This window comes from Camponotus vicinus, unplaced genomic scaffold, assembly GCF_025532165.1.
Source record: "Camponotus vicinus isolate PSW18456_S1 unplaced genomic scaffold, iyCamVici1.0 SCAF_6, whole genome shotgun sequence".
Classification (NCBI taxonomy): Eukaryota; Metazoa; Arthropoda; class Insecta; order Hymenoptera; family Formicidae; genus Camponotus; species Camponotus vicinus.
The window spans coordinates 13,018,288-13,036,773 of NW_028141978.1; the positions used below are offsets into that span (position 1 = coordinate 13,018,288).

An 18,486-nucleotide genomic window follows, 5' to 3' on the forward strand; every position below is an offset into this window, starting at 1 on the left:
TGCGCGATGCATAGCGTCGGAATATGTTTTTTTATATTTCCCGTTCCTTCGACCGTCTCGTTCTGCCGCGTTTCGAAATCGTAAAATACGAAAGCCACACGTCCCTTTCCGTGTTCATATGCACGTTCGTTCTTTTCCGCGTTATCACATATGTTCCGTGCTTCTTCTTCTCTCGTGCTAGATATATTTACCTTATCCGGTACCATCGCCGATGAAGATGGCCCGGCAGAGGAAATATCGACACGTTGTCGAAGAGGTTGCATATAACACATATGATTGCGCGGTTGTTGTGAACGGCATAATTTGCAATAAGAAACGCCGCATTCGTGTTTTAAATTCGATTTAACGATACGACCGCAACTGTCGCAAAATCGCACGGTGCTACAAACATTAACGCATGTTCTACCGTCGTACGATTTGTCGCTACGATGACGCTCGAAACACCCTACACCGTAAAATAACCGATTGCACGCGTCGCATTTTATTTCGGCGTAAGTGGAATCGCACGGCGGTACGGATAAACATCGCGGGCATTTATTTAAACACCGGTGACTATTAGGCCTATCATTTCGAAAGCCTACATTACACGCTACACAATAATCGCGAGTACCAGCGGCGGCTTTTAAATTTAAAATAGGATTATAATGTTGCGAATCCTCGCAATACGCGATATTTAATCGCCGTGAGGACTCGCGTCCGAGAGAAGTGAGTATTTCGGTTCCGTCATACAACGGTTTTTCGCCACGACCGAAAGTATTAAAATTATACACAACAATCGCGATATTGTCTGCGGCGAAATAACGTTGGAAACGTTCGATTTCGCGAATTCCACAACCCTCTTCCGGTATTACGACACCGGCATTTTTCGTTAATTGCAATGCACATTCGCGTTGTAACGAAGAATGCGGATATCTTATCGCGTTCCATTTCTCATGCAGCTCGCCTGTACGGATATTACCGCGCTCGCTATAAGTTTGAGCTACTACGAGGGCTCAAGGGAAGCACAGGTTATCCGAATTATTAATTTCGACTATCGAACGTTTCGCGACATCCCCGCGTGTTAACGCGACGCGACCGCGACCTGAAGGCATCGAGACATTATAAACCCGTATGTTAAATTGGTCGGCGATATCGAGACCACCGGCGCTCTGTGCTAACGAACTCACAAGTCTCCAAATATCCTCATAACTCAAATCGCGAGCCGGACGAAAAGATATCCCCGCAGGACCACGCGATAAATTCGGCGAATCAAACGATAATCCTACGTAATCGCCCGGTTCGCATGAATTTAACGCATACGCGTGAATTTCGCGAAACGCGTTTTCTAACGAGTGATATATATCGACGCCTTCAGTCAATGGTCGTATCGTAAAACTCGCTTCTCTGCCGATTACCCGGAATCTTCTAAATTGGCGCGCATTTTCCGATATTAAATATACAAAATTAAAATTATTATTTCCGTACTGATGGTGAAGTTGTTGCTGCTGTTGTTGCTGTTGTTGATGTTGTTGTTGCTGCTGGTACTCATGCTCCTCCTCCTCCGCGTCCTCTTCACCCTCCTCAGTCTCGGATGAAATATTTTCCGAGCGGGGTAACTCGGCTACCTCGCCCTCAGTCTCCTCCTCCACCGCTTCTTCTTCTTCTTCCTCATTGCTGCGGGAGAGCGCTGAATTTTGTTCGCCGTCAACACCACCTCCGTATTGCACTGTTAAAAATAAAAAACCGTATAAATTATAAAATACTATTTTTATTATTTTTACTATTTTAATATTTTTATACTTGAATGTAATCCGTACTATGAATGTTAATACAACGAAATAACTTACCTTTTTAGCACTATTCGTTGTTTTTTATTCCGTTACTAATATTCCGGGGAATAGCTAATCCCCCTGCGACGAGTTTCTAAAGAAAAATTAAGAATTTGTTAGATTAAATTCGAGCATAAAAATATACCGAGAAATAAATTAATAAAGTTACCTTCTCTGGAGGGAGCGTATACATTTTCCTCTTCTTCTTCATACCCCTTTTCTTCCTCTCTCTCTGTCTCTTCTTCTTCTTCTTCTCCTTCTTCTTCTACCATTATCACTTCTTCCTCTTCCTGCACTTCTTCTTCTTCTTCCCCGCTTTCCTCTGGCTCTTCTTCATTAATCTCCACTCTCTCGCGCTCCTCCATCTCTCGCAGAAATTCTAATAATATTTTAAGATTTGAATATTTAATATTATAGAAACAAAATTTAAAAAGTTTTAAAAATACTTTTAAATTCGGATTTTCGTTTTAGTATATATTTTACATCATTATCTTACGTGGCGAGAACACTTCGCTATCGGGGCTGCTGACTGCGTATGTGATGTCGGCAGCGTCATCGTCCATGTTTTCCTCGCTATCGTCGTCGTCGTCATCGTCGTCAAGAACGACAACGGGAATCGCCGGATTTTCCTCGAGTAATCGCGGTCTTCCTGAAATGTAGAATATTTTTTATTTGTATTAATTATTATTTTTATTACTACCGAACAATCTATCTGAGAAAAATTAGCACGTGTTTTTATTACGTGCAAACTTACATGAAGGACCTGCCTCGGGTTCTTCCTCAGCGCGGCGTCTACGCGAAGGTCGCACCATCGCTGTTCTCGTGGGATTATTGTTTCCTGTGATTAATTAGTAATTAAATATTTAACTTTATAATCGCGATTTTTCGTATTTTTTTGATCGAAAGTAAAAATAAATAAAATATGTAAAATAATTACCCGTCGACTGGATCCTGCTGTAGTTTTGGAGTAGGTAGGTTACATGTCCACCTACATCTTCCTCTTCTTCATATTTCTCATTTTCTCTCAAGGCTCTTCGTGCACTAATTATTTCGCCGGCGAGATTTAACAATTTCGCGTCGGCGCCGAAATGCCCCAATTTATACAAAACTCCAAGCATTGTATCGGAGCAGGCACACACGAAACTTGAAAATACACTATAATTATGTTCATTCGTTTCCGTTAATTTGGAAATGTAGCTCACGGAATTTATCTTTGGAGATAAATTCGCTACCAACTTTATATATCTCGATATCAAATTCTTATTACACGCCATTTTTCCTCAAAGGAATAACACGCGACCGAAATCGTACAAGTTTCTTCGGGCGAAGAAAATCTCGAAAATGCTTATATTCGGTTAAAGGTTGTCCATTTTATATATTTTGCTCCCCACTCGAAAAAGGAAAACCAAACAAACCTTTATCGCCGCTCGGAGAAGTTCGAAAAAAATGTAGAAGTTTGAAATTTCTTGTAGTCATACCGTATTGTAATTATATTTTTCATCGTAGCGCGAATAATCTATTAGATTTCTTATTTTGTTTTTCGAGAAAGCAACTGACGCCAAGCATTTTTCTAATTACCTTAATTAACTATTGATATACGCATATGATTTCTTAAAAATTAAGCGTAATAAAAAAATTTGTAATTATTTCATTTGTCAAAGATTTTTATTTTGCGTCGACTGTAGCTATTACACAAGTAGAATAAATTTTTAAAATTATTTGTTTCTTTATGAGAAAAAAATACTCATTTAATGCTAATAATAATACATGACGTGTTGCTGCATGCTCGCAGTAAAGGACAGAAGGAGATATTGGGAAATATATTGAAAACGTAGTAAAAAGTACTCTGTGAATTTCTTTAAGAAAAACTTGATATTTATTATTACATTTTATCGATGTACATTTATTTATTGGTTTTCATAAAATTTTCGTTTCTGTAAAATCGTACGAGAAATTTCATTAAATTTAAGCGAAAGTATCTCTACAAATACAATGCTGAAATATACATCTAAAAATGTTAAATTATTAATTTGAGTTCGGACACTTTTCGATTTCTTCATAATTTCCTTTAATTGTGAGTTTTATAATTTCACAATCTATATACGATGAGGGAAGTTTTAATTCTATTTCGTTTATTATATAGTTAGCACATGTATTGACAGTATCAACGATATTAAATAATTGCGACAAATGCGTATCTACGCATTTTATAATATTTTCCAAGCCGAGGAAAGTAACTTTCTGCATCACGATAGCGGTGTTATAAGTTTTTCGTTTCTTCAACGGAGGTTGTTCTTCCTTCTCGACATTAGTCGCGGAATATTCGGTGATTTTCTTGTATGCCACTAGAATAGCCCTCGCGCCATAAGCGCTGGTAAAGTTGATGGTAATATTGTTAATAATAATCGGATTTAATCCGGTTCTTTTTTTTCCTCGTTCAAATACTGCCTCATATGATCCATGCAGGCTTGAAATTGCTGCCACGTATCGGAGTCGAGACAAATCCCATCAGCATTATTGCTCGTTAATTTAACAATTGGAACGAAGCAGTCTTCCTTCGTCGATTGCAATCCCACTTGTATCTTCTTAGTGAAGAATGAATTAAGTCCATATGTTGTTGATAGCAACAAATATCGGTTTCTTCCATCGTTGCCGATTTTACTGTCTCCATTTCCCGGCTCCTTAAGGGGGGAAGACCCTCCAGACAACAGGTTTTTCAATAATTTTTTACAAAAAACTGAGAGTATTTATTACATTGAATGAAATTACATATTGACATTGATGTTCAAATACACACAAATTTTTTTATAAGAAAAAAAAACAAAATGGCGACGCTACAGCTGCTCAAACTTGGCTCCTTCAATTTGCGCTGTGGAATGCCCAGCCCCTTGTAGTCAACTGAAATCAACCAATCAAAAGTTTTTCATTAAAATAAGTTATTTCGCTTTGTATGTACCTATTTTTAACGAAAAAAAAAAAATGAAAATTTGAACACAAAAAGAAAAAAATTAAATTGTTAAAAACAATATTTTTAGTAATAATTATTACTAAAAATATTGTTTTTAACAATTTGTTTATAAAAAAAAAGTGTAATTTTTTTCTTTTTGTGTTCAAATTTTAATTTTTTTTTTTCGTTAAAAATAGGTACATACAAAGCGAAATAACTTATTTTAATGAAAAACTTTTGATTGATTGATTTCAGTTGACTACAAGGGGCTGGGCATTCCACAGCGCAAATTGAAGGAGCCAAGTTTGAGCAGCTGTAGCGCCGCCATTTTGTTTTTTTTTCTTATAAAAAAATTTGTGTGTATACATTTGAACATCAATGTCAATATGTAATTTCATTCAATGTAATAAATACTCTCAGTTTTTTGTAAAAAATTATTGAAAAACCTGTTGTCTGGAGGGTCTTCCCCCCTTAATATCGCAAACGTGTGCGGATTTCACAAAACTAGCTATTTCCGTCGTTCCAGCCATTACTATTAACTTTCGAGTATACTATGTAAAAAATAAAGTCACAACAACGATAGCGTATTTGCGTAGAATTTTTCTTCTTCGCTCGAGGCTTAACTTCTGTTAACGACGGAATTCGAATGAATACGCAGTTTGTCCTCGCGCTTATATTACTGCTTCTCCCCCCTAAAAAAATCTAAAAAAGAGGGGGGGAAATAATATGCACAGAAGTGAGCATAAATGCGTGTTCAAACAAAATATTTTACAATAATCAAAGAAAAAATACCGAGAAACTTCTATAAACGTTTCTAGAAACTTCTAAAAATTTTCTCTAAGCTATATCTCGGTGATTATTAGGGAAGATTTTTTCATCATGAAAATATTTTTCTTAGTCTTCTAAAATAATTAGAAAGAGACTTGTAAATCTAAATGATAAAGGCCGTAGCCGGGTAAGCACGGCCAATCTGCCCCTGCAGGTATAGGGCTGAAATTTGTTCTGTAAGTTACTATCGATGAAACTTACAATTCCCTAAAATATTAGCCTCGAAACTGCACGTGCTTAAGAGTAAAAAATAATTTTTTTTGTTTGAAATTAATTTTTTTCTCCTAAACGATTCAATGAATCGTTTTGAAAAAAATATGTAATTTGGGGATAATTGCGCCGCATTAAAAAAAAAATTGGGGTCTAAATTCGAGAATAACAACATTGGAAAAAAAAATATTTCAACTTTCAAAATTTTTTTTCGACATCATAGGCGCTTGGTACACTTACCATTTTACTTTTGTAATATTTTTGAGCATTAATCTACATCATATATTTTCTATAAATCGATCAAAGGGGTAGACGATAGTTAAATAAATTAAATAAATTTTTAATATTTTTTTTCTCATAAAGATTTGATGGATCATTATAAAAAAAAATATGTTTTAGATACTATTAAGTCACATTCATGAAAAAATTGAGATGAATGTTGAATAATAATTACATTGAAAAAAAAAATATTTTAGATTTTCACAATTTTTTTTCGATATCATAGACTGCTGTAACACCTATTCGATTTTTTTTAAATATCTTTAGATAGCAATGTACAACATAGATTTTTTTATAAATTGATCTAAGGGGTAGATGGTTGTTAAAAAAATAAAGCAAGATATACAGGGGAGCGTAAAAGTTCCGGAACGGCTAAATATCTCAGAAAATATTATTTTTTTGAAAAAATGGTTCAAACAAAAAAATTGCTTAAAAAAATCTATTAGCTAATGGTATTTATTTGATCTTGGGATGACCTTGAAAAGCGCGGTCAAAGTCACCATAAAAATCTTAAATGGCAACCCCTACTTTTTATTACATATATATTATTTCTTATAGCTGAAGTCGAGAGTTTTCCAAAACACTATAATTAAGTTAGTTTTTATTAAGTATTTTTCGAGTTATGAGGCTTGAAATCATTTCTTAATACATAAACCATAAAATTTCTTGTAAAATATTCATTTTTCGATTATCTTACCTTAATACTTTTTTGTACAAAATAATGAGAGGAATTAATTGGTGTAAAGAAAACACATAGTTGTTTCGAAAAAAAAATATGTAATTGTTAATTGCAAATTACGTGCAGTTTCGAGGCTAATATTTTAGGGAATTGTAAGTTCCATCGATAGTAACTTACAGAAAAAATTTCAGCCCTATACCTGCGGGGGCAGATTGGCCGTGCTTACCCGGCTACAAGGCTACCAGATTGCATGCGCTGCGTCCAGCGGCGGCACGATTTGTATCCCCACCACTTTCGCGCACTAAGGCATGAGCTCTCATCCGTGTACGCTCGACGTTCGGTTATCTTCGGTTTACAGAGGAAGACGGATAGATTAGCTTCTGTCCCCTTCTCTCCTGAGAGGTCTATTGTATCTTACCTATCTCTCTGAATACAATAGCTATGTGATCCTCGAAATCTCGAGCTGGCGAGTTGGCGATGCAAGTTGCATCGTTGCAAGTATCGCAGCGATACTTATTATCACACATAATATTTTCCTATTGATTTTTTTTTTATAAAAGTTTATATGTTGTTTAAAAAAGAGAATATAACATATACAAAAACAAATTTTACATATTTTTATCTAAATTTTTATCTAACATATTTTTATCTCAATTTTTATCTAAATTTTTCCACTCTTGGCCAATATGTACGCTTTTTTATTAAAAAAAATTTCTTTAAAAAAATAATTGTAATAAAATAATATTTAAATTTATTTTAATAGAATTGTATTTTGTTATTATTATTTTGTGTAATAATAACAAAATACAATTAATGTATGACGTACATCTTGTTGCTCAACGGAAACCGCGAGAAGGTGGTGGTCTCTTCCGTTAAAAAGGAAATGTAAAAAATTTAATAAATGAATAATAATAAAAATAAAATAAAAATAAAATAATAAAATAATGATAAATAATAAATAAAAATAAAAAATAAAATTATAATAAAATAATAAAATATAATCAATTTTTCTAATTGATAAAAGGTAAAAATATTATTTACACATTTCCTTACATACATATATATATATATATATATATATATATATATATATATATATATATATCTTTACACACTTATTTTTTAAGTGATGTATATAAAAATTTATTTTAAAATTATTTATCGCAGGAAGGGCCTGCTATACGTCAGCATCCGCATGGACTTTTAAATTGTTTTTATTAGCGGCATATAATTTATCTGCCGACACAAGAGATAAATGCTCTTCATTAATGAGCATATTTAAAGCTGTTTCTCCTGTAGTTTTTAATGCGGACTTAAACACACAAATGGCATTAACAGAAACCGTTGAAAAGCTATTACGTGTTTTCGTTTTTAAATTGTTCAAAAGAGAAAACATTCTCTCAGGATCGGCATTAGAATTCGGAAGCGTTCAAATAGTATTTATAATATTCGTTAAATTGGAATATTTAGGAACATTATTCGTGTGCCGACGTAAAATTGCTTTCCACATATTGTCAAAATTTAATTTAGAAAAATTTTGTTTTTCTTCCACTGTTAGGTCTGATGCTAATGCAATCCATTCTTTTTTTAAAGCATCTTCATCAAAACCGCCGAAAGTTTTAGCTACGAGAGAAACATCATCAAATGATGTTTGTCTATTATTATCGAATAAACTTACAGGTGGTTGAAAAACTTGTAACTTTAATAAAAATTCATTATTTATAGGTAACCTTATACAAATTTCTTCTGCAGGAGTCACATAAAATGTTAAACAGTTCTCTCGAACAATTTTAACTATGTTTATGTGATCTTTCAACGTTAATTCGTTCAGATATTCCTCACATTCTGATCCCAAAATAATTTCATTATTAGGTTTTTGATTTTCTTTTAATGAGAATATAATATTTGAAGAAAATGGTTTTTAATATTCTTCTTTTATAACAGTGCTGGGATTTACTTGCAACTTTCGGCCAGATTTCTTAGTTTACGCCTACTGTTCCCCTCTTACCGCTCGCGCCACTCGTAACTAAGGAGCGCTCAGGAACGTGCGCGTCACAAATGTAATGTGGCAATCTATCTATCTAAGTTCTCTTTATTGTAATTACGTTTCAAAACACAAATATTTTAAATTGTTACAGAACATATACGTAATTAATAATAGAATAATTATTTTTATTATTAATAAACAATAAAGAGAACTTAGATAGATTGCCACATTACATTTGTGACGCGCACGTTCCTGAGCGCTCCTTAGTTACGAGCGTTCGGTGGCGCGGTCGCTAAGGCGCGAGCGGTAAGAGGGGAACAGTAGGCGTAAGCTAAGAAATCTGGCCGAAAGTTGCAAGTAAATCCCAGCACTGTTTTATAAAATTTCGACAGATTTGGAAAAGAAAGTTTTTAGATTTTGGCTGCAATAAATGGATTCTCGTTTCTGACGCTTGAAAGAATGCATTAAATGCGTTAAAAAAAATTTAAAACATATTTTAAAAAAAGAAAATACGTTTCAGAAAAAACGTTGGATACAAAAGTTTTTTATTTTTTTATGTACAATTCGAATCTGTAATAAAAAGTACCATGTTCCTTTAAAAAAATTCAACTTCCGAATAGAAGAATAGATAACCAAAATGTGTAATCAATTAACTAAAAAACGTAAGCGAAATTTTTTAGAAGCTTGGCTTAGTGATGATCGATATAAATCTTGGATACGCAAAGTACCATCTGACGATAGTCTTTATTATTGTAGTATATGCAATAATAATTATTCGTGCAATTCAACACTATCAAGACATGCGGATTCTGCGTGTCACAAAAATAATATTAAGATAAATATGCTAACTGATAATAATAATAATGTTGATTCGCCAATAAAAAAAAATATATATATAAAATATATTAAAAGGTATTCTCTCTGGAAAAAAACCATAAATTTAAAAAGAATATTTATAATATTAATATTTTTCTTTTTTACAATTGCTATTAATTTATTACCTTAAAAAGATACATTTTAATATAATTCAAAAAATAAAAAGTTTTATATATATATATAAGTAAAAATACTTTCGATGTTTTAAAAATTATTCTTAAATTTACAAAAAATGTAATATTTTTTAAATGAAACATTACACAAAAAAACTGCTAACGTGCATGGATTCGAACTTGAGTCTATAGGATGATAGACTGAACATCTTGCACCTCACCATTATACGTGTTACTCACTTGCGATTTTATATTACTAATATTTTTATGTACCAGTATATATGTTTATATATCGATATAATTGAAAAAATATCATTATTGATTTATAAAACTATGGTTACGGTTGCTAAAAAATAATATCAAATAAAGATTGACATCACGCTACCTCTTTATACCATTAGCATGATGTACGAAGTATCGATAATATGAGAAAGCAATGAATTGCGAAGTCTAGACACCCGTATCTTACATATTATATATTTGTTCACCCTATTATCTATAATTCTACTGTTATTATTCATCAACATATAATATCTAATCGCATATATAATTTTAACTATAATTTAAACATATATATACACATATGTATATATGCAAATATAAAATTTACAAAAAGTGGGCGCCCGTTAGTCTTGTTACATTACTGCTTTCTGCCACGAAAGGCCAGAAAGCATTTTCAGGCCATATCTCGACTGTAAAACGATATGTTAGAGGAACAAGGATAGCATGATTGTTGATCCTTTTCTCTCTTTCTTCTCTGCGGTGCGTCCGCGCGAGCAATGCAATGGTGTTTGTACGTATACGGACATACACCTCTACATAGAGAACGAGAATTTATTTCTCAGATTGGTAACCCTGAAACCAGTTTCGCTTTGTCACCGCGTGAGGTCTCCAATATCAATTCGGAGTTTGCCCGTCACTTCAGCCGACCCTTAAATGACATGAATAAATAAATTATTTTCAGAATGGCTGATGCCTATCTTGCCACACGAAGAGCCGCACATCACCCTAGTTTGGGTTCCTTCCCATGTGGGGATTCTTGGTAATGAAACGGCGGATTTCCTGGCGGGGGAGGCTGCTCAAAACGGTGAAACGATTGATTATCTCCCTCCCCACACTGACTTTTACTCTATTGCTCGGGAAAAATATCACACTACGGTTGAGAGATACTTGCGTGCACAATCAGAACTTCGCGGCGCGCAGTATTTTAGCCTTTACCCGGCCTTCGCGAAGCGTCCTTGGTTCGATAGACTTAATCTTACTCGCATTGAAATAGTAACTGTCTGTAGAATCCGATCTAACCATTATAATTCGAATTACAGCCTTCATAGGTGTGGCATTGTCAGACGACCGGACTGTCCTTGTGACTATCCCAGACAAGATATTCAGCACATATTGTGGTCCTGTCCACTGTTGAGGAATCACCGGACGCAACTGACGAGCTCGCTCGGGAAAGCCCTGGGCGCGCCTCCCCCTTATGACATTTTTGAAATCCTAAAAGATCCTATTGTCAAGATCATAAATCCTCTTTTATCCTTCCTTCACAAGACTGAAGTGCATATATAATTGGACCACTCAAACGCTGGTTGAACAAATTTAATTTCGAAAATAACGAAGATATCTGGCAGCATGGACGAAAAATAATATTGCCTAGTGCCACAACGGAGAAAGAAAAAGGAGAGCCGCACGAGCGGAGAGCAGATTGACAGATATTACGAGAAATAGAAGAACCATTCGATTTAACCGATGTTGGATTCAAGGAATTATATCATTTAACTCCAGAATTGACATTTGATCTCATTGATGTACTTGCACCTCATTTGATGCATACAAGGATTACTGGGCTGTCTGTAGAGAAACAAGTAATGTCCTTCTTAATATTAACATTAAGTCATGTTCATGTGATTGGATTGTTTATTTCTAATATATGTATCACATAGGTATTGTCTACAATAAGTGATGCCCATGATTCCGGAAGTTAGACAGTTAACAAGAGAGCAATTTCGGAATGCTCGTCAATGATTGGTAATAAATTTCCCCAATACTTGTATTACTTTCTCCATTAATCGTATTCTAAACGCATCGTTTACAGCCTGCATTATTCGCCAATTTTTTAACAGCCTTGCTCACTTCTGTCATGGCATGGGAATTCATTGTAGCTGCTTCTGCATAAGCTTTCGAGGCCTCAGCAAGTATCTGCATAATATTTGAGAAGGTTACAACATAGTCATGTTGTAAGTCTTACAATTAGTAAAATTATACCGACTCCAATTCTAGGTTTTCCAGATTTTTCTCTTACCATCATAGCATCAGCTTGCTTTTGAGTAATATATTCAAACTGCTCCCTCGATGAATAAAGCTGCTCAGCTGATCTTCTTACACAATTTGCTACAATTTTGTAAAAAAATATTATTATAAACATAAATAATAAAAGTACTATAAAAAAACGTTTTATAATGTCATTGTACGAAAATTTAAAAAAATTCTGTCTTCAATTTTCGTACATAATAAAAATATTTACTTCTATCTCCATTTGAAGTTTGCGGGTCGTCTTGCAAATTTTGTTGTAGAAGAGTGTTGCAAGCATTTAGTACTCGTGGAGTGTCCGTCAATATTAACGAATTTCCACGAATTAGTTCATTTTGTAAAGACTATAAACATGAAAACAGGCATGTATTATGTATTAGACATTAGACAATTATACTTCATTCTATAGATAGATAGATAGATACATATTATAGTAGCTCATTATACAACATTCGTTATTGCCAAATTAAATGTTTAAATTGTTTTAATTAATTATAAATACTCCATATATAATAATTCTACAATGAACAATTATAAAACAAATATATATGTATATATATTTGCGTGTATAAATATATATACACACACATATATATGTTTTGTAAATGTCCATTGTAAATTATTATATATGGAGTATTTATAATTAATTAAAACAATTAAAACAATCAGTTTGACAATAACAAATATACAATAATGTATATACCTCTTTCGAAATATTTTCAGCACAATCTTCAATAAATTCTGCGCCGACTATCCCAATAACCCACAATTCTATTTCGGATAATTCTGCAGATTGCTTAATTATTTTATTATTTCCCATCGCTTTAGCTTTTCTCAAGTTACGTGCTTTCACTAAAGTGCGACTTTTCAAATCTCTCCAAACCTATTAGCACATAAAATTACTTTTTATTTTTTTTCCTGTTCGTAAAAAAATATATATTCAAATCCAAATTGAAATTAAATGCACAACTTTTAATATATATTATACACGCATATAACATGTACGTATATTATTCGCGCCAAGCATGTATATAATATGTATACGTACTACTCGCCATTGTTCTGCAGTTTTTGTCGGTCCTTCAATATTATTTAATTCTAAAGCTAGCTCTGCCCACTTTTTTTGAGTCTTTTTTTTTCCATGTAAGACATTAAATTTTCCTTCAGCCAGACCCTTGTTCAAGTAAAAAAAATCCAACATTTTTGTATATTGTAGTAAAGTTGTACGAGCACTTCTTGTTTTTTCGCTATAAAAGTATAAAATAATTATTTGGTTCTTCTTGTGGAAAAATACTATTGGATTAGTGAAAAAACTATTGGAATGAATAATGTACAATATTAGATTAGAATGGTTTTCCAATTATTTCTTTGTAAATCTAATAGTATTTTTTCATAAGGTATATGTCGTTTTCATTTTCTGTATAAAACATCTTGAATAAATACTTACATTGCATTTTGCGCCATGTTGTTTCTTTTTTTCAACATCTCTCTTGAAACAGAGTTCCGAGTGCGATTTTGGTTATGTTCTCTTGCGTTCATAAATTCTGCTGAAAGTTACTAGATTTTTACTAGCGAAAAACTGCAACGTTGTCAGATTTACCAAATCGTTATCGAATTTTGTAGATACGCTGATAACGAATCTTGCATCGACAGATATCGTTAAGGCTAAGTTACAAAATCACGCCGCGTTGACATCGTCGATCGCGCAAGCGATAAACATCGACAACTAGCGATAGCGACAATCATCGTTAAGACGTTAAAGAATCCCGCTACAGCAGAGATTTAACAAAGGTGGGGCAAAATTATAATACTACGGAAAAAGAATTATTAGCAATTGGGTCGTTAAACACTTTAGACCATATGTATATGGAACGAAATTTAAAATTGTAACTGACTACAAACCTCTATAATATGATTATTTAACGTAAATGATTCCGGATCCGGAAGATTAATTCAATAGAGATTAAAATTAAAAGAATACAACTATAAAATAGTACATAAAGCTGGACAGGTACGAACAAACGCGAATGCCGACGCATTAAGTCACAACGTGATACCAGGACCCTCAAGCGAAATAAATAACAAAGAAGTCCTAATAATAGAAGAAAAAAAAGAAGACGAAGAAGAAGAAAAAGAAGACAAAACAAGCAGCGAACATGCAAAAACATATACAGAGGAGAAGAGAAAACAAATACTTTCCGAATATTATGATGCACCTACAGGAGGGCATCAAGGAATTGAACGGACAATAAAACGAATCCGACTTCAACACAATTAGAAAGGTTTAACCAAAGACGTCGAACGATATATTGCAAAATGCGAATCTTGTTAAAAAAATAAATTATCGCGAAAAAATAAAGTATCATTAATAAGTACAGATACGCCTAGTAAACCGTTTGAAAAATGCGCGTTAGATATTATCGGACCGCTAACGATTACCACTATATATATATAACGGAAATAAATATTTACTAACTTTCCAAGATAATTTAACTTAGCATTAGCAATTAAATTTAGCAAAGCAATACCGATATCGAATCAGGAAGCAAATACAGTTAGTAAAAAGTTTGCCACAAAAATAATACTCGAACATGGAATACCGGAAAAAATTCTAACTGATCAAGGAACTAATTTTCTGAGCGAGATCTTTAAAAATACTGCAAATTATTAAAAATAAATAAAATACAAACAACCGCACAGTGAACGAAATCCGGAAAAAGTGTCCAGAAATCGATAACTCATTCAATTATGAAAGAAATCGTTTGAAACTTGGTATCTACAGATTATTTGAGTCAGTGATTTTGAATCTGAATATAGTCACACACACACACACACACACAAATATATTTTTTTATGTAAATGCAATATGATGTTTATGTTTTTGGAGTCACTGAAGTTTTTATATTTTTCTTATTTTGTTTTTGTTAATTAATTTATATAGTTTTTAAATGTATAAAAGCATTAATTTAGCAAAAAAAGTCATTTTTATTATTTTTTTTTATTTTTTATTATTTTTTTTTATTATTTATATGGAGCAACATAAAGAACAAAAATAAATGGTTAGAACTAATTGAACTAATCGAACAAGAAAAATTATAAAACTAATTGAAGAAGTAAAATTATCTACAGATCTATTAAACTTTCATCACTGTCTAATTCTATTGAGCAATTATTTTCGTTTATTTCCATATTTTGAATGTTATAATGTTGGTCATCCACTAACAAATTGTTTGCTTCCATTGTTAAATCTTGTACTTTTTTATTTTTCGAAACTCTTAATTTACTAATTACTAGGTCGGATGATATTAAAAGATAATGCATAATATCTTCGTTATTAGCTTTGCGTGAACATTTCCTACTGTTATGGGTTCCCGCAGCTTTGAATATTTCATTTCCAGCCTCTTGTGCCTCTTCAGAAAGCCATCCCACAGGAAAAATCATTTTTTTCATAATTGCGCCACCATGAATTAATATTTTATGTACGGAGGGAGGCATGTTATACCAAGAATACAAATGAACAAATAGTTCTACGGCTTCATCAAGCATATCTTTCAAATTTATCACAGTCAATTTTAGAACCACTTGCCATCACATGTAAAATATTGGCAAACCTTTCTATTAATTTCTTATCGACTTCAATTATATTTGAAACAGGATGAGCAAAAAATGGCCTAGCTGTATTGCCATCATTTGTCATTCCATAACCTTGTTTGACAATATCAACCATTATGATCAGTTGCGATTTCAAATCATCTTGAACTTGTTTTTTTTTACTCTGCTTAAAAATTTTATTTTTCCCCCCAGCAAAACTCTCCTTAAAATCGATATTATACGAAATATGTAAAATGCACTCCATGAAACGAATCCAGCAGTGCAGAGTAGACAAACCAAATTTATTTGTCTTCATCCCAGGTAGCACACGGTCGTTTTATATATGTTTCTTAAACGTATCCAATATTTTTTAACCGTAAAGCATTAATAAGAAACGTTCCTAGAAACGCTTTTAAAACCATAGTTAAGGAAATGTATTTTTCACGTTTTCACGCAATGACGTTCGCTATCGTCAGAAATGGAAAGACGAGCCGGGATGTAACGTCGTAAACATCGGATAATTATAATCCCCTTATAAAGCGATCCTAACAGCGATGCTGGGAAAGAGTCCAATTGAGGAGCAGCCGCAGAGCAGAGTCCCGTAATTGACAGTATGACAGCACATGAACAGTAGGCTAATGAAACGTCAGTATGCGCACACAATACCAACCTGGTTAGAAACCGATGCTCGTTATATCTCTGTTGCTAAGAACAGACTGACTCCACGTGAGTGGGTGGTGACGAATGTTGCGGGCGCTGCATCGGACAGATCGTTGCCTTTTGCCATGACTACGAGGGCAGTCTGGAAGAAACAAAAGATGTTTCCCCTTCCTTCATCTCCTTTGTCCGGTGCGCGTTGCCTCATGTCGCTTGGATATGAAAAGCACTTGCATATGAAAAGCATACGGACATTGTTTCGTCCACGTGATTCTTTCATCCCGAGAAGTAGTTTCATTCGCTCGACGGAATGCCTGTGCTCTCGCGGTTTGCTACGATGTGGCTTCGTACAATTATAGCTTCGCTAAAACTCAGAATCCACGATGATATTAATGGTATATAACAGCATATTTTACCGTCAATATCGGAATTGCTAGATTCTGGTCCGATAGCGATGGAAATAGACTAACGTGGTAACCATCGTATAATGAAGAAAATTCTCATTATTGTGCAAGCCATCATCAATTATTGATGCTGACGCATGTCTCCCTTCCCTGCCACCTCCATTTAGTTTCCACAAATCATTTCTTGATCCTAAATATTAATCGCGTACTAATAATTTTAGAGAGATGAAACGCTTTGTACGTGAATAACAAAAAATAATCTCGTCAATTATATTTTTCGAGTAATCAAATGTTTCTTTTTCTTTGAATTTAAAAACCGTCAAACTTACCAAACGTTGAATGATTCGTTTCGCAACAAACATTCTTTTTCCGAAATCACTGCAATGGAATTTGAAGAATGATCGATCGCGCAAAGCAGTGAGATTTCCGGAATTATTATTATTATTATCATATATATTGGTTTTACGCCGAGTATAGCCGTGCATGGCGCTAACGCATTTGATTTAGCGTTAATAAATATTAACTATTATTGTATCGAGAGAACACGGTAATCCACCGCGGTCTCGCATAGTGATAGTACCGGGAACGGTGGAGGCGGTCCGGTTCCCTAGGGAGAAAAAATAGAATCGACGACAAAGTTTCTATTATTGCGCCCAATAAAGCGACGGGGGAGAGCTGCATGAAAATGTGCGCACTTACGCGCGGATAGAGTTGATTGCGCCACCCATATTAAGCTACCCCACCCCCCACCAACGCCAAATAAAATCGCATCTATTAATTTAGTGCTAATTATGTGCTAATTGCCGTAGTCCGAATTTTGTTTTGCTCAAACCGTTTAGTATAAAATTACGTTTGAAGTGGGAGCGGAGCAGCTTGACATTAAACTAACCCCCCTCATAATGAAAAAATATATAAAATGCTCCTATTAAAAAATTAATTAGAATTTGTTGCTTCAAAATCATGTGAAAACATTTTGAAAACATTATATTATTTAATTAAAACCATTATACTATAAGTATCGCTAAGTGATGCTATTCATTTATACAGGGAAAAGTAACTAAAAGAATTTGTTACTCGTATGTTTTTGGTATTAAAATAATCTGTAGACAATGCTATCGAAATATAAAAGAGACTGAATTTGTTGCTCGTTTTAAACTATTAAAAATCGATTCTTTCTCGCCGCGGATCCTAACGGCGCGCATTTTGGCGTACCGTTTACATTACAAAGAAATATATCGCCAATAAAATGTAAAATATTAAACATTATGTAATTAAATGTTTAGTCTGTGTTTGATTACGAGTCGGGCATATTCAGTTTTGATAACTTATTTCAATTTGAAAACTGTGCGATTTAAAACTTGCGTAAAACTTTTTTTCTTTATTTGTATACATTATATAAAAAATGTTTTAGGAATTATAATTCTTATTCAGTGACGATTCTAAATATTTTAGAAATTAAGTTTCTTTGAATAAAAATAAAATGTTTTAATTTCTTAGGGTAAACCTATGTATATAATTTCTACGATATGAGATTGATTTTATGGCAAATATTATTTCAAATTTACAAATTGCTCACAAATTGTTTCTTGTACTTGGATAGTTGTAATTATTGATTTTATATTTAGTTTTGATGTCTTATTTTATGTCTTATTTTTTTAGAAAAATTATTTTTTGCGTTTTTTTTAAAAAAATTATTTTTTAAGGAAAAATTTTTGTAAATTATTTGTAGAAATATTTTTTGATGAAACGTTTTGTTGCATACAAGGTGGAATATTTTTTATGTACAATGTTTGGCGTATT

At 33.2% G+C, this 18,486-nt stretch overlaps 2 protein-coding genes and 1 long non-coding RNA gene across 10 annotated transcripts in view; 2 read left to right on the forward strand and 1 right to left on the reverse strand.

The window, feature by feature from the left end:
- LOC145972640 (protein son of sevenless-like) overlaps nt 1-18,486 on the forward strand; it is a 57,882-nt gene that overhangs the window by 18,019 nt on the left and 21,377 nt on the right. The gene's annotated exons all lie outside the window — the stretch shown is intronic.
- LOC145972648 (uncharacterized) lies at nt 10,653-12,387 on the forward strand. Of its 3 annotated transcripts, none has more exons than XR_014439242.1 (4): nt 10,653-10,968; nt 11,050-11,589; nt 11,668-11,752; nt 11,820-12,387. It is a non-coding gene; the product is annotated as an uncharacterized LOC145972648 (long non-coding RNA). The 3 variants fall into 3 exon arrangements; XR_014439241.1 differs by having other exon boundaries at nt 11,848-12,387; XR_014439240.1 differs by having other exon boundaries at nt 10,653-10,814; nt 11,848-12,387.
- On the reverse strand, nt 11,641-16,522 carry LOC145972644 (uncharacterized). Of its 2 annotated transcripts, none has more exons than XM_083101392.1 (7): nt 16,296-16,522; nt 13,482-13,578; nt 13,083-13,281; nt 12,738-12,917; nt 12,249-12,378; nt 12,027-12,115; nt 11,641-11,923 (listed from the first exon to the last, which is right to left on the reverse strand). In XM_083101392.1, the coding sequence occupies exons 2-7, from the start codon at nt 13,571-13,573 to the stop codon at nt 11,801-11,803; spliced, it is 813 nt and encodes a 270-aa protein (XP_082957518.1). In that variant the 5' UTR covers nt 13,574-13,578; nt 16,296-16,522; the 3' UTR covers nt 11,641-11,800. The 2 variants fall into 2 exon arrangements, with proteins under 2 accessions (XP_082957518.1, XP_082957519.1); XM_083101393.1 differs by having other exon boundaries at nt 13,482-13,581.